The 17,454-nt window shown below is 34.7% G+C and overlaps 1 protein-coding gene across 1 annotated transcript in view; it reads right to left on the minus strand.

The window, feature by feature from the left end:
• Positions 1–17,454, minus strand: part of LOC149777643 (scavenger receptor cysteine-rich domain-containing protein DMBT1-like) — a 162,965-nt gene that overhangs the window by 113,990 nt on the left and 31,521 nt on the right. The window contains exons 3-7 of the mRNA XM_089938703.1: positions 16,592–16,764; positions 13,516–13,672; positions 9,884–10,059; positions 7,268–7,427; positions 2,458–2,627 (exon numbers count right to left, since the gene is read on the minus strand). Of these exons, the coding sequence (XP_089794829.1) occupies positions 2,458–2,627; positions 7,268–7,427; positions 9,884–10,059; positions 13,516–13,672; positions 16,592–16,764 (836 nt within the window). The remainder of the gene's footprint in view (positions 1–2,457; positions 2,628–7,267; positions 7,428–9,883; positions 10,060–13,515; positions 13,673–16,591; positions 16,765–17,454) is intronic.

Consider the following 17,454-nt stretch of genomic DNA (forward strand, 5'->3'; position numbering starts at 1 on the left):
TAGCAACCAAACCATGATGAAGACTATTAGCAATCTTGGCATCAGTTCTTTATAATCTAGAAAGCCAATGTAGAATAGATAACACATTTGTTCAAAGTATCAAGCTTCTAAACAATCATATTGTATCTTTGTATAAACCTATACATATTAACTGTAACGTATATCTGATTTAATCATGTTTATTTTTAATTGAATTGTTTGTCAGTTTTAAATTTTTTATTCTATTATAATGTAAATTGTTTCACTAGAGATGATACTTTTTCAGACAATTGTTTGACCTTGACTGTTAGTTTATAAACAGCTGGTGTTGATCTAAATTCTGACCTGGATTCAAAATTAGTAAACAAAGTTCTATTTTATTTTAAAATGATTGGTTGCTGTCAAGGTCATGATGGGACTACGTGGGTTAAGAAGTAAACACTTTTTTGCTTTTATTCTGGGAATAAAGTCATTGGTCTAATCAAGGCCATATTCTGTGTATGTGATATAAACATGATCATGTGACCCCCCCCAATTTTCAACTTGGGGGAATTCTGAAACTGCGTCTTATGATAAAATATAATCTTTGTTTTGAGAGAGATTTCTCAGTTTTGGGCTTTTCATACTGATGTCAAGTTAATTTGTTATAGCCAGACTTGAGCTATAATATTTCTTCACATCAGTTGGATTTCAAAAGGATTAATTCTTTATTCTCTGGAAATATTTTGAGGAGTGCTCACACAGAAATTTTGGAAAGACATTGTTTACAAATTTAATTTGGATTTCCAACACCGGAGTGCCGTTATTTGTATTTCTACAAGGAACTGTAGATAAGCACAGGACTGACTACAACATATGTCATCGTCATTTATCTTGGATTTTACATCAGGATTTGAATTTGAAATTATCAGAACATTTATTACTAGGACTTTTGCAATTTAATTTGTGGTATATTCTTAGATTATTTTAGGATTTAATTCTTGAAACCGTTAAGTTCTTCTCTGTTTTTTTCATTTTTACAGAATTTTCCAGAAAAATAAATTATTTGTTAAATTTGAAAAAGCTTGTTGTTTTCACTCTTTCTGTGTTACTGTTTATTCGAGCCTAAACACGTAACGTAACACAAAATTAGTATTAGTTCGGATGCAATGAGAAAAAAATGGCGTATTTTCCAGAACCTCGGATTCCTTCATTTTTGGCCAGAAACATTAGTTTTCCTCATAAATTAAATTAAATCCTTACTCTTCATCTCTGCCAACATTTTTTTAACCATTTGCAGTCTAATAAAAGTTTTTTATTGTGAACTCCATTCTCTTTTTTTAACAAAGTCAATATTATGTACCAATCTATCCTTTTGGTGACAAAGTACATTACTTCCTACCATGTCCATATAAAAAGAACCTGTTAAAAATTATATCCCTAAAAATATAATTTCCCAGAATTTAATCAGAATATTTTGCAATATAAAATTTTTACTAAAATTGTTCTTCAAACTTCTGCAAAATTGAGAATGCAGGCATATCTGATATTACCAGCAATATATTAGTATTACCAGTGACATATCAGTATTAATAATCAGTTACATATTATAAATGCCAGTAGCATATTAGTATTATCAGTGACATATAAAAATACAAATGAAATATTGGTAATATCAGTGTCATATCGGTATTTTTGGTGACACACTAGTAATATCAGTGACATGTTAGTATTATCAGTGACATGTTAGTATTAACAGTGAATTATTAGTTCCAACAGTAACATATTAGTATCATCAGTGATATATTAGTTCTATCAGTGACATATTGGTATTGACTGTGTCATATCAGTATTTTCAGTGACATTAGTATTATCAGTGACATATTAGTTCTATCAGTGTCATATTAAAATAACAGTGAAATATTAGTATTATCAGTGACATATTAGTTCTATCAGTGTCACATTAAAAATAACAGTGAAATATTAGTATCATCAGTGACATCAGATTTATCAGTACTACATTTATATACTAGAGTTTATATCTGGCAACAAAGATGACAAATTGTCTTCTTTTTGAAAACACTTAAATGTTAGAGGATAAGTGTTGCAAAGTAAAATGAATAAGGATATTTTCATGTCCTTTTATGTGTAAAAACAAGAATGGTCTAACTAACTACAGATATGATTGACTATGGTCTAACTAACCACAGATATGATTGACTATGGTCTAACTAACCACAGATATGATTGACTATGGTCTAACTAACCACAGATATGACTGACCATGGTCTAACTAACCACAGATATGATTGACTATGGTCTAACTAACCACAGATATGATTGACCATGGTCTAACTAACCACAGACATGATTGACCATGGTCTAACTAACCACAGATATGCATGACTATGGTCTAACTAACCACAGATATGATCAACCAGAAAAAGACTTGCATGCTAGGTTAGCTGTTTTTATGGCACATAAAACAGTAAGGACTACCTGTTAAACACTGTACTGCTACATCTTCACTATGACCACAGTTGTTAACACCCCAGGGCTTGTGAACACACTGCCGAACATCTGTCTCATTTCCCATACACTCCATATCATCCAACCAAATTGGTCCTGTCCCACCTGCATAACTTGTTCCTTGCAGCACATGACCTCCTCTATAAATATAAAAAAACATGTTTTTCTCCAAGTAACTGTGATGAATGTGCAAATCTATTAGAGTCAAAGTGATATAAGTTTTCTAACTGATAGCCAAACACTGTGGATTCAGTTTCATTCATTGGCTACCAATTTGTTCATGGATTTAGTTAAAATATCCAACATAATGAAAAAACCATCTTTTGGTATGTATGTTCTGTCTGCACCACATAAGTAAATTAAAGTATAAACCAAAATATAGCTACATTTGTTTTGCAAAACCAAGAAAAATTATGGCCATGAAAATAGAACAATTCACAAAAATGTTACTTTTGATTTTTAAACATAAAGCATTGCATGACTCCACCATTACCACTCATTGTCATGGAGACTAACAGCATCAACATGCTAATAGTAACTAATAAAATAATTTACAACACAAAAACATGCCATACACCTAACAACTATTTCATGTTATTAAAAGGTCATAAAGCTTGTAATAAATACTCTGTAAAGATTCTGAACCACCAAATTTTAACCTGTTTGCAAAATCTTCAATGTCAGAGCAAATGTTCTCTTGCAACAAACTATATGATCAGTAACCATACAATACTACACCCAACTGTACACAGGGTAGATCCAGGGTTAGGGTACAATCCTCACCAAACTGTACACATGATGCATCCTGGGTCAGAGTTAAGGTAAGTTAAGGTAAAATCAACACCCAACTGTACACATGATAGATCAATGGTTAGGGTACAACCCACACCAGCTGTGTACACGATACATCCTGGGTTAGGGTTAGGGTATGATCCACACCCAACTGAACACATTATAGATCAAAGGTTAGGGTACAACTCACACCAGCTGTACCCATGATACATCCTTGCTTAGGTTTAGGGTATGATCCACACCCAACTGAACACTGGAGAGATCCAGAGTAATGATTAAAGTAGAATCCACAACCAACTGTATACAGCATACATGCATGGTCAGGATTAGGGTACAACCCACAACCAACTGTATACAGCATACATGCAAGGTCGTGATTAGGGTACAATCCACAACCAACTGTATACAACATACATCCATGATTAGGATTTGGGTACAATCCACAACCAACTGTATACAGCATACATCCATGGTTAGGATTAGGATACAACCTATAACAACTGTATACAGTACAGATCAAGAGTTTGGGTACAATTTACAACCAACTATACACATGAAAGATCCAGTGTTAGGATACAATCCATACAAAATGTATACTGGATAGATCTGGTCTTAGGATTCAATCCATACAAACTGTACACAGCATAGATCCAGTGTTAGGATACAATCCATACAAACTGTACACAGCATAGCTCCATTGTTAGGGTACAATACATACAAACTGTACACAGCATAGATCCAGTGTTAGGGTACAATACATACAAACTATACACAGAATAGATCAAGTGTTAGAATACAATCCATACAAACTATACACAGCATAGATCAAGTGTTAGAATAAAATCCATACAAACTGTATACATGATAGATCCAGTGTTAGGATACAATCCATACAACCTGTACAAAGCATAGATCCAGATAAGACATTACATAATGAGCAGGCAGAAGGTCAGACTGTATGCTGTTATAAGGTCAGGCTGTATGCTGTTATAAGGTCAGGCTGTATGCTGGAATAAGGTCAGGCTGTATGCTAGTAGAAGGCCAGGCTGTATGCTAGTAGGGTGTATGTTGTTGGAAGGTCAGGCTGTGTGCTGGTATAAGGTCAGGCTGTATGCTGGTATAAGGTCAGGCTGTATGCTAGTAGAAGGCCAGGCTGTATGCTAGTAGAATGTTAGGGTGTATGTTGTTGGAAGGCCAGGCTGTGTGCTGGTATAAGATCTAGCTGTATGAAGGCAGATGGTCAAGCTGTATGGTAGCAGAAGGCATTGCTGTATGTTGGTAGAAGGTCGAACTGTATGCTTGTAGAATGTCCAGCTGTATGCTAGTAGAAGGTCATGCTGTATGCTAGCAGAAGGCCTTGCTGTATAATGGTAGAAGGTCAGGCTGTATGTTGGTAGAAGGTTAAGCTGTATGCTAGAATAAGGTCATGCTGTATGTTGGTAGAATGTCAGGCTGTATGTTGGTAGAAGGTCCAGCTGTATGTTAGTAGAATTTACTGCTGTAATCTGGTAGAAGGTCCAGCTGTATGTTAGCAGAAGGCCTTGCTGTATGTTGGTAGAAAGTCAGGATGTATGCTGGTAGAAGATCCAGCTGTATGCTGGAAGAAGATCCAGCTGTATGCTAGTAGAAGATCAAGCTGTATGCTGGGAGAAGGCCATGCTGTATGTTGTTAAAAGGTCAGGCTGTATGCTGTTAATTCTGCTTCTGATTGCAAACAAACAGTGTGAACCCGAATCTCCTAACAAATGAACTATGCCACGTCAAAGAACAAGGCTTACAAGCAAACAGCATGAACCCAGATCTCCTAAAAGATGAACTATGCAACGAGCATGGTTTACAATGTTTGCAGTCTATCAGCATTACACACAATTAGGGGTTAGAATCTGCCATGATATTTTACCTTTACCTATAAGTGATGTGATGTGATATGATTTGGATTTTTAACATAGCTTTAACAATTTTTCAGTCATATCGCTACGATGTCTGCAATGTGGCAGTTTATAGTGATGTCTAGCACTGGGGCATCATGCCGCAGACATGTAGCATGATGTCCCACCCAGTCACATGATCCTGACACCGGGCCGACCAGTCCTAACACTAACCTCTTAATGCTGAGCGCCAAGCAAGGCAGCTGTTAGTACCGTTTTTGTAAGTCTTTGGTATGACTCGGCCGGGGATCGAACCCACGACCTCCTGCATCCGAGGCGGACACTCTAACCACTAGGCCACCGGAGCGGTTTACCTATAAGTAATGATAGGTTTCTCCTAAAATAATTTATGAACATTATCTTTGGGTAATTATAGTTTATTACCCAGGATGACGTATGAATATTCCCATGGTAATTGTAGTTTATCACCAAGGATGATTTATGAGCATTACACACATATAATTATAGGCTATACCTTGGATGAATTATTATTACCATTATACATGGGTAATTATAGGCTATACCTTGGATGAATTATTATTACCATTATACCCAGGTAATTATAGACTATACCTTGGATGAATTATTATTACCATTATACACGGGTAATTATAGGCTATACCTTGGATGAATTATTATTACCATTATACACGGGTAATTATAGGCTATATTCTAGGATGATTTATGAGCATTACACACATGTAATTATAGGCTATACCTTGGATGAATTATTATTACCATTATACACAGGTAATTATAGGCTATACCCTGGATGAATTATTATTACCATTATACACGGGTAATTATATGCTATACCTTGGATGAATTATTATTACCATTATACATGGGTAATTATAGGCTATACCTTGGATGAATTATTATTACCATTATACATGGGTAATTATATGCTATACCTTGGATGAATTATTATTACCATTATACACTGGTAATTATAGGCTATACCCTGGATGAATTATTATTACCATTATACACAGGTAATTATAGGCCATATTCTAGGATGATTTATGAGTACTACACATGGGTAATTACTGCAATGACTGTGTTTGTCACCTAGGATAATTTATGAACACAGGACATGGGTAATCATAACTTATGACCAAGGATGGTTTATGAATGTTACACATTGGTAACTATAGGTTATTATCAATTTCAAGACAATGATGAAAAAATTCACTAAGCTACTGATATGGATGGATTTAATCTAGTTCCAGTGATCCACTGCTGGAACTCCTCTTTCTGCAGACTTAATTTCATGAGCAGAATTGTACACAAACTCATCTTTGGAGGCTGAGACAAGTTCTAATACTGTCATTGATAATGAGTCGATGGATGAGGACCAAAATTCTTATTCTGACTGGTCAGATTGGTCATCAGTGGTTTAATTACGATGTCCAACTTCTAGATGAGTTATGCATGGATCAGCTGGACAGTAATCATCACTGCCCTGGTCAGCAAACAGTTGCCCTGGTCAGTAAATAGTTGCCCTGGTCAGCAAATAGTTCTGCTGAATTTAATCAAGTTTAATAAATCTGACACATGACATAAATATCTCATTTTGTGTTTTCTTCATTATTTAAATATCAAAGGGTTATATTCATGCCTATCTGCATTTAACATGGAGTCATTTACTACAGTTTGTCTTCTTGTGTGACAAAATGTAGGACCAGTTGGTTATGAACAGGAAAAGTAGTATTTTTATTTTACTGGTCCTATCAGCTCGCAGGATTTTTTGGCGAGTTTCGCAAATTGCATACAGGTAATTATAGGTGACAGTCTATGACAATTATGAGCATTACATATGGGTAAACTATAAGTTATTACCTAGGATGATTTATGATAGTTACATACAGGTAATTAATGAGAACGATTTATAAGCATTACATATCAGCAGTAATTACTGGCTATTGCATGGGATGATTCTGGAGCCTTTCACATTGATAATTACAGGTTGTTACCTAGGATGATTTAGCATTACATATGGATAATTACAGTTACCTAGGATGATTTAGCATTACACATGGATAATTACAGGTTGTTACCTAGGATGATTTAGCATCCTGCAGATGACTGTGGCCTCCCTATCGTCAAACCCATCATCACAGATTGTTCCCCATCGGTTGAAGACATTGATTTCCACTCGACCCTGGAAAGTATCCAATCCTCCGGTCAACCTCACAACCACATTTTGAACCCCTCCAGCTGAAAAAAAAATTAGAATTCTAACTGGTCTCCTAACAACTTAAAATAGAATGTATGCAATACACCACACTACACTATACTAAAATATACTACACATACAATGTATGCAATACACCACACTACACTATACTTTATTATACTACACTATACTAAACATACATTGTAGCTGAATAAAAGACAATACAGAATAAAATAATAAAACAAATTATTACATTGAATGACTTGTGACAATTCATCATTGTACTATGATGTCATGATGACTTGCATGTGACATTGCGACCTATTTTGTGGCATCATGCAGCAAAGTTTCTTTTTTATTATTGTAAAGCAAGTTTAATTTCAATGTTTTGAACAACATCGTTTAATGAAGCAAGCAATTATAGACCATCATTTACTGAAACAGTTATGGAGCTACATTTCAGTGAATAATGAAATTTTACAAAAAGTAGCCCATCATTTTGATTTCCACTTCATGGTAAATTTTACAAACCAGTAGCCCATCATTTTGATCTCCACTTCATGGTAAATTTTACAAACCAGTAGCCCATCATTTTGATATCCACTTCATGGTAAATTTTACAAACAGTAGCCCATCATTTTGATCTCCACTTCATGGTAAATCTTACAAACCAGTAGCCCATCATTTTGATCTCCACTTCATGGTAAATATTACAAACCAGCAGCCCATCATTTTGATCTCACTTCATGGTAAATTTTACAAACCAGTAGCCCATCATTTTGATCTCCACTTCATGGTAAATTTTACAAACCAGTAGCCCATCATTTTGATTTCCACTTCATGGTAAATTTTACAAACCAGTAGCCCATCATTTTGATCTCCACTTCATGGTAAATTTTACAAACCAGTAGCCCATCATGTTGATCTCGACTTCATGGTAAATTTTACAAACCAGTAGCCCATAATTTTGATCTCCACTTCATGGTAAATTTTACAAACCAGTAGCCCATCATTTTGATCTCCACTTCATGGTAAATTTTACAAACCAGTAGCCCATAAATTTGATCTCCACTTCATGGTAAATTTTACAAACCAGTAGCCCATCGTTTTGATCTCCACTTCATGGTAAATTTTACAAACCAGCAGCCCATAATTTTGATTTCCACTTCATGGTAAATTTTACAAACCAGTAGCCCTTCATGTTGATCTCGACTTCATGGTAAATTTTACAAACCAGTAGCCCATCATGTTGATGTCCACTTCATGGTAAATTTTACAAACCAGTAGCCCATCATGTTGATCTCCACTTCATGGTAATCCATAGGAGTTCTGCTGCTTGATAAAATTCATGTTCATCCACAAAAAAAAGTTTAATAATTGCATATTTCTACATTTCTAACCAGTTCTCATGTTGCTTAAAATACCTGATGATCAATTTTATGAGAGGTTATATTAACTTCTGCAATATCTGTGTCTCAATATCTTTACCGCAGTGACTTTGTCAATAATCAATATCTTTGCTGCAGTGACTTTGTCAATAATCAGTACCTTTACCGCAGTGACTTTGTCAATAATCAGTATCTTTGCTGCAGTGACTTTGTCAATAATCAGTACCTTTGCCACAGTGACTTTGTCAATAATCAGTATCTTTGCTGCAGTGACTTTGTCAATAATCAGTATCTTGCCACAGTGACTTTGTCAATAATCAGTATCTTTGCTGCAGTGACTTTGTCAATAATCAGTATCTTGCCACAGAGACTTTGTCAATAATCAGTATCTTTGCCGCAGTGACTTTGTCAATAATCAGTATCTTTGCCGCAGTGACTTTGTCAATAATCAGTATCTTTGCCGCAGTGACTTTGTCAAAAATCAGTATCTTGCCACAGTGACTTTGTCAATAATCAGTATCTTTGCCGCAGTGACTGTCAATAATCAGTATCTTTGCCACAGTGACTTTGTCAATAATCAGTACCTTTGCCGCAGTGACTGTCAATAATCAGTATCTTTGCCACAGTGACTTTGTCAATAATCAGTATCTTTGCCGCAGTGACTTTGTCAATAATCAGTACCTTTGCCGCAGTGACTTTGTCAATAATCAGTAACTTGGCAGCCACCTAATGGAAACTGATTTTGCTAAGTGGCTACTGCTTTGTTGGAAGTAATTTTTATGGCATCCTTCCCTAATTACTATTTTCAATATTTATATGGCTGGAAAATATGAAGATTATTTAGGGAGTACTGAAGGGGGTGGGGGGTAAAATCCGAGAGTTAATATGATTAGTTTATGTATTTAAGAGAGAAGATAATTTTCAGTTGCAATGTCATCATTTTACTTGCAACTCTGAGCACTGGAAAGTGAATATAAATAAAAGATTGACAGAAAATGTCTGTCAGGAAATTCTTAAGAGCCATTTCTAACAAAACACTCACAGTTTGGAAGATGATTTCACTTTTTTTTTTAAATCTAATTTTCAATAATCACACACAAAGTACTCACAGTTTGGTAAGCACATCACACCAGCATCTTCTGTGTGGGCACAGTTACTCTGACCCCAGGGTTTGTGAGCGCATGCTCCTAGACCTGCCTCCCCTCCCTGACATTTCACATCATCCAGCCAAATATTACCACTTCCTGCTCCATAGTAACCATTTCCAAGTGGAATTGCAACAACACTGTTTCAAAACAAAAGAAGAGTACTGTAAACAGTATATTACATACCTACCCAATATTAAATTTACCATGTGTAGATAACTTATATTTTGTGCTGAAACCATTTTTCTTTCAGTTACAATGACCTTGACCTTTTACCCTTTGACCCCAAAATCAAAAGACTTCATCCATACCCGAAGTGCAAGACATCCACAACATTCTTCCAAGTCTGTGATGTAAAACTATTATTGCGGGGAAGCAACTTTTCTTCTTTCAGTGACTGTGACATTTGATCTTTTCACCACCCCAACTCATATTACTTGGCTTCTTCCTTATCCCAAGTTCCAAGCAATGCACACAGTTTGGTCATTGTATGTGATGCGTAGCTAATTTTGTTTTGCAGAAACTATTCTTATTCTTTCTATCCCAGTAATCTTCACCTTTGACCTCTTTATTCCAAAATTACTGCAGATGGTGCAGAAATAGAGTTATTGTGCAGAAACCATATTTCTTGTTCAGTTAGTGGTCTTGACCATTGACCATTTTAACTTAAAATTAATAGGTGTCTTCCTTATACCATGTGCATTCACAAAGTCTGGTTATTGTATATAGTGGAGAACTAGAATTATTGTGCAGAACCCTTTTTCTTCTAGGCACAGTGAACTTGACCTTTGAACTTCTGACCCTGAAATCAATAAGATTCTTTCTTAACCCCAAGCACAAGCCACCCACAAAGTTCAGTCACATGAAAAAATCAAAACTGTTAACATGTCAAGAACTAAATAAATTTATCCTAAGATAATTAATCAGCAAAATGTTTATGATGAAAATGACAATAAACACTGTAAAGACAGATGATCTCCAAGCTTAAATAATGTGTAAAAATTATTTCTTTAGAAGAATTTGTTTTGTATATCTATGCAATGTGTTTCACTTTTGTCCATGATTGTAGGATGTAAGGCTCATTTGTAAACAAGATATTACATAGCTAATTTGTGTCCATGATTGTAGATTATATTTTAGTACAATGAAAATTTGTAAGCAACATGTTTACTTGGATTTGAGTTGCATTTCCTTGGATAAAAACATGGTTTGTCAGGTTGTTGTTAACATTTAAAGAAATAGACCTGACCTTGTTTAGACATTTGAATGGAAAATGACCCACATCTGGCTCCTCTTACTGTGTGTTAGTTTTTAACATAAAGGTTGTCATCAGCAGAATTATTAATTATTAATTTAACACCAGTCTCGTGGAACCAGTTCAGTGGTGTTCAGATACAATTTGAGAAGAATTACAATTATTCATTGGAATTACAAAGTGATCATTGACATTTGGGATCAAATAACTATTTTGGTATTATTGTGAGTTCATTCAAGGACATTTCTGAATCATACCATTTTGATATATCAAGACTGTGGGAACATCAGCACATTAAATACTGGAACTCAATCAGAAAACTCTATACTTTTGGACTTGTAATAGAACATTTTAAGGACAACTTGGAATTCAGTTCACAATACTGTAAGTCCCTTTTAAGTTTTCACCCTCTATGCTAGGGAAAATAATCATTTGTTGAATTTTCTGAAACTTGTTGGGTTTTTTTTATCTTTCACTGAGTTTACGACCATAGACAAAACAAATTTAAAAACTTCATTTAAAGCTATAATTCAAAAAAATACAATCAAAATCCAGACAAGTGTTTAATAGAAAAATTGTACAACAAGACATCACAACTTGATTATTTACAATGGATTTTTTTATGAGAGAAAATAATATAGTTGAATAACTTTCTATTTGGAAACAGAATCCATCTTGATTTAGCAGCCACTGTGACAGGAATTTATAATAAACAGAATTATCACTGATTTGGCAACCACTGTGGTATAAATTTCTAACAGAAAGAATCACAACTGATCTGGCAAGCACAGTGACAGGAATTTATAATAAACAGAATCACTGCTGATTTGGCAACCACTTTGACTGGAATTTCTAATAATCAGAACCACTACTGATTTGACAATCACTGTGATAGGAATTTATAATAAACAGAATCATCAATAATATGGCAACCAATGTCACAAGAAGTTATAGAACTGCCAACAATCTGACAAGCACTTTGACAGGAATTTATAATAAACCAATATCTAAAGTTTCCAGTGTGATGTTGTCATTTACCAAGATAGCATGAATGCAAGTGCAGTTAATGAGTCCTGCTGAACTTTTATGAATAAGTTAATGAGGTATACTTTGCATAAATGGGTTATCTACCCTAATTGATTTAATAATGATACTCAAATAAATGTTGTGGTTTAGGAGTTAACAAACTTGTTTTTAATTTAAATGTCACAAACCAGTATGCATTGGAAACATTATGTGTCCTTTGACATATTTACATATAATTTTCCAGTGAACCATTTTCATTTAGAAAAACCAAGACACTATTTGAAGTCTTTGGTGAAAACAATAACTAGCAACAGCAAGATTTTTCAAGATGGCCACCACAACAGCCATACTGGATGTCAGATCAGTGGCATTGTTACTTAGGACCAAACTGAAATCATAAGAAGTCTTTTAATGAAAACAAATTTTACATGACATTACATTCAAACAGAAGCATTGATAAGATCATTTTAAAGACAGCTATTATACTAGATGTCGAAGGGTCAACATTTTCATTTATAACCAACTAGACTTGTGTGGAATGAATGTGTGTCAAGTTTCAAAGCAATCTTTCCAATTGTTTGAGTTATAAAACTTGAGCTAGTAGACAGATGATTTACAAATGACAACAGGCAATTGCATAGGCTCTTATTGACTGGTAGAACTCAAAATCAAACCATGAAAGGCTACAGCCATGACAACATCCTGACACTACCATACTGTATAATTTATCATCAGTGTAGAACCATAAAGGTTACAGCCATGACAACATCCTGACCCTACCATACTGTATAATTTATCATCAGTGTAGAACCATGAAAGGCTACAGCCATGACAATATCCTGACCCTACCATACTGTATAATTTATCATCAGTGTAGAACCATGAAAGGCTACAGCCATGACAACATCCTGACCCTACCATACTGTACAATTTATCATCAGTGTAGAACCATGAAAGGTTACAGCCATGACAACATCCATACCGTACCTTACTGTATAATTTATCATCAGTGTAGAACCATGAAAAACTCCAGCCATGACAACATCCTGACCCTACCATACTGTATAATTTATCATCAGTGTAGAACCATGAAAGGCTACAGCCATGACAACATCCTGACCCTACCATACTGTATAATTTATCATTAGTGTAGAACCATGAAAGGCTACAGCCATGACAAAATCCTGACCCTACCAAAGTCGATAATTTATCATCAGTGTAGAACTATGAAAGGCTACAGCCAAAACAACATCCTGACACTACCATACTGTATAATTTATCATTAGTGTAGAATACAGGCTATTTTTCCACATACTTGCTGAATTGCAGCTGACGGCATACGACTGAGGCAGCTTTATCATCCCATTCATCATCACAGACTGTGCCCCACAGTCCTCCATGTTGGACCTCCACACGCCCCTCTGACCCACTAGAACCATTAACCAGTCTGACAGGAACCTGGGCATCTAAATCTGTGAATGAAATTTTGCTATTTAACATGTGATGACCACAACACCATTGTCATTTGGAACCCTTAGTTTAAACTCCACTTTATTCAAGTCCCAATCAAACAGGTAGGATCTCTGATTAAGTGCTACTACTCTGTTAACACTTGATGAGTGCAGAGTCAAACTTGGAGAATTAAAATTCCTGGTTTAAATCACCTAATCAATCAATGGATGCTTGATCTATTTTTTGGATTCAGCTTAATTTACCATCAGAGGGATAACAATGAAGGGAACAGCTACCCTTGTGAAACAAAAGTTCCAGTCCAATTTGCCCAGTTGACATATCAATAGTAGAAACACTAAGGGGAAACAAAAGTTCCAGTCCAATTTGCCCAGTTGACATATCAATAGTAGAAACACTAAGGGGAAACAAAAGTTCCAGTCCAATTTGCCCAGCTGACATATCAATAGTAGAAACACTAAGGGGAAATAAAATTTCCAGTCCAATTTGCCCAGCTGACATATCAATAGTAGAAACACTAAGGGGAAACAAAATTTCCAGTCCAATTTGCCCAGTTGACACATCAATAGTAGAAACACTAAGGGGAAACAAAATTTCCAGTCCAATTTGCCCATCTGACACATCAATAGTAGAAACACTAAGGGGAAACAAAATTTCCAGTCCAATTTGCCCATTTGACACATCAATAGTAGAAACACTAAGGGGAAACAAAATGTCCAGTCCAATTTGCCCATTTGACACATCAATAGTAGAAACACTAAGGGGAAACAAAATTTCCAGTCCAATTTGCCCATTTAACACATCAATAGTAGAAACACTAAGGGGAAACAAAATTTCCAGTCCAATTTGCCCATCTGACACATCAATAGTAGAAACGCTAAGGGGAAACAAACATTCCAGTCCAATTTGCCCAGCTGACACATCAATAGTAAAAACACTAAGGGGAAACAAAATTTCCAGTCCAATTTGCCCAGCTGACACATCAATAGTAGAAACACTAAGGGGAAACAAACTTTCCAGTCCAATTTTCCCAGTTGACACATCAATAGTAGAAACAATAAGGGGAAACAAAATTTCCAGTCCAATTTGCCCAGCTGACATATCAATAGCAGAAACACTAAAGGGAAACAAAAGTTCCAGTCCAATTTGCCCAGCTGACACATCAATAGTAGAAACACTACGGGGAAACTAAAGGAAACAACTAAGAATATTTTCACACTACAGGAGCTTGTGGATTAGATTGTCACGATCCATAGGCAAACATTCAACCTTAAGTTCCATTGTTCAAAGACAAGACTTTGGGAAATATAAAACATAAGGAAATATAAAACATAAGGCACAGATTGTATCTAAAAATGCAAAAACATCTACATATCATATCATGGACAATATAACACTGTCAATTTGCAAGAAAGGATGTCAGATAAGAAAGAAATATTAAGGAATGACATTTAAATAAATTTACTATATTATCTTCTGCTCTCTTCTACATTTTCTTTCTTTTCTCTTTTCTTACTTTCCTTCCTTTCTGACTCCTTACTGTCTCCATATTCACAAGAATTTGGTACTATATGTACTACATTAGCATTTGGTACCATCTGTACTACATTAGCCTTTGATACTATCTGTACTACATTAGCATTTGATAATATATGTACTACATTAGCATTTGGTACTATCTGTACTACATCAGCATTTGGTAATATCTGTACTAGATCAGCATTTTGTTCTGTCTGTACTACATTGGCATTTGGTACTATCTGTAATAAATTAGCATTTGGTACTATCTGTACTAGATTAGTATTTGGTACTATCTGTACTACATTAGCATTTGGTACTATCTGTATTAAGTTAGCATTTGGTACTATCTGTACTACAGTAGCATTTGGTACTATCTGTATTACATCAGCATTTGGTACTATCTGTATTACATCAGAATTTGGTACTATCTGTACTACATTAGCATTTGGTACTATCTGTACCACATTAGCATTTGGTTCTATTTGCATTACATTAGCATTTGGTACTATATGTAATACATTAGCATTTGGTACTATCTGTACTACATTAACATTTGGTGCTATCTGTATTACATTAGCATTTGGTACTATCTGTACTATATCAGCATTTTGTTCTATCTGTACCACATTAGCATTTGGTACTATCTGTACTATATTAGCATTTTGTTCTATTTGTACCACATTAGCATTTGGTACTATCTGTGCTACATTAACATTTGGTTCTATTTGTATTACATTAGCATTTGGTACTATCTGTACCACATTAGCATTTGGTACTATCTGTACTATATCAGCATTTTGTTCTATCTGTACCACATTAGCATTTGGTACTATCTGTGCTACATTAACATTTGGTTCTATTTGTATTACATTAGCATTTGGTACTATCTGTACTACATTAGCATTTGGTAGTAACTGTACTACATTAGCATTTGGTACTATCTGTAATACATTAGCATTTGGTAGTAACTGTACTACATTAGCATTTGGTTTTATTTGTATTACATTAGCATTTGGTACTATCTGTACTACATTAGCATTTGGTACTATCTGTACTATATCAGCATTTTGTTCTATCTGTACCACATTAGCATTTGGTACTATCTGTGCTACATTAACATTTGGTTCTATTTGTATTACATTAGCATTTGGTACTATGTGTACTACATTAGCATTTGGTAGTAACTGTAATACATTAGCATTTGGTACTATCTGTAATACATTAGCATTTGGTACTATGTGTACTACATTAGCATTTGGTAGTAACTGTAATATATTAGCATTTGGTACTATCTGTGCTACATTAGCATTTGGTAGTAACTGTACTATATTAGCATTTGGTACTATCTGTGCTACATTAGCATCACAGTTTGTATTATCTATATGTAACATTCTACTCACTCGGTTGACAGTCAACTCCCACATCTTCATTATGGCCACAGTTGTTTTGACCCCAAGGGTTGTGACGACAGTTTACTATACTGGTTTCATTCCCATTACATGTTACATCATCTAACACAATTGATCCAGACCCAGCACCGAAAAAGCCATCTGTCCTGGCTACAAATAAATTCCTGAAATGTGGAATATGCTTTTTCTAAGCTATCAATCAAGAAAATGTTGAGAAATACTCATGACATAATTTCATTTGAAAAGATTAATATCCCCATAAGCTATAACTGCAAACTATAATAATCAAAACATAAATCATTCTTGTTAGGTATAAGTATCAAATAAAAGGTGTTGAAATCATTTTATAAGGTATGCATATCAAATATAAGGTGTCTCAATCATTTTATAAGGTATGCATATCAAATATAAGGTGTCTCAATCATTTTATAAGGTATGCATATCAAATATAAGGTGTCTCAATCATTTTATAAGGTATGCATATCAAATATAAGGTGTCTCAATCATTTTATAAGGTATGCATATCAAATATAAGGTGTCTCAATCATTTTTTAAAGTTATACACATAACAAAATAAGGTGTTGAAATCATTCTTATAAGGTATACTCATCAAATAAAAGGACATATCCAGGTCTATTATTAATAGAAGGAATCATTTTATCCAATCTTTATCTTCTAAAAAAACATAATACTGTATCTGCGCTAAGGAAGCTGTAACCGATTTTCGACTGTAACCTATCTTCGAGGTTGCTGTCTGATGTTATACAACTGGTGAAGTAAACTTGGGAAAGTTTTAGTATTTTAATAGTATTTCATCAGTGTTTTAATAATCAAACATAAACATAATATTATTT

The sequence above is a fragment of the Sinohyriopsis cumingii genome, chromosome 17, assembly GCF_028554795.1.
Source record: "Sinohyriopsis cumingii isolate HCF-2022 chromosome 17, ASM2855479v2, whole genome shotgun sequence".
NCBI classification, from domain to species: Eukaryota; Metazoa; Mollusca; class Bivalvia; order Unionida; family Unionidae; genus Sinohyriopsis; species Sinohyriopsis cumingii.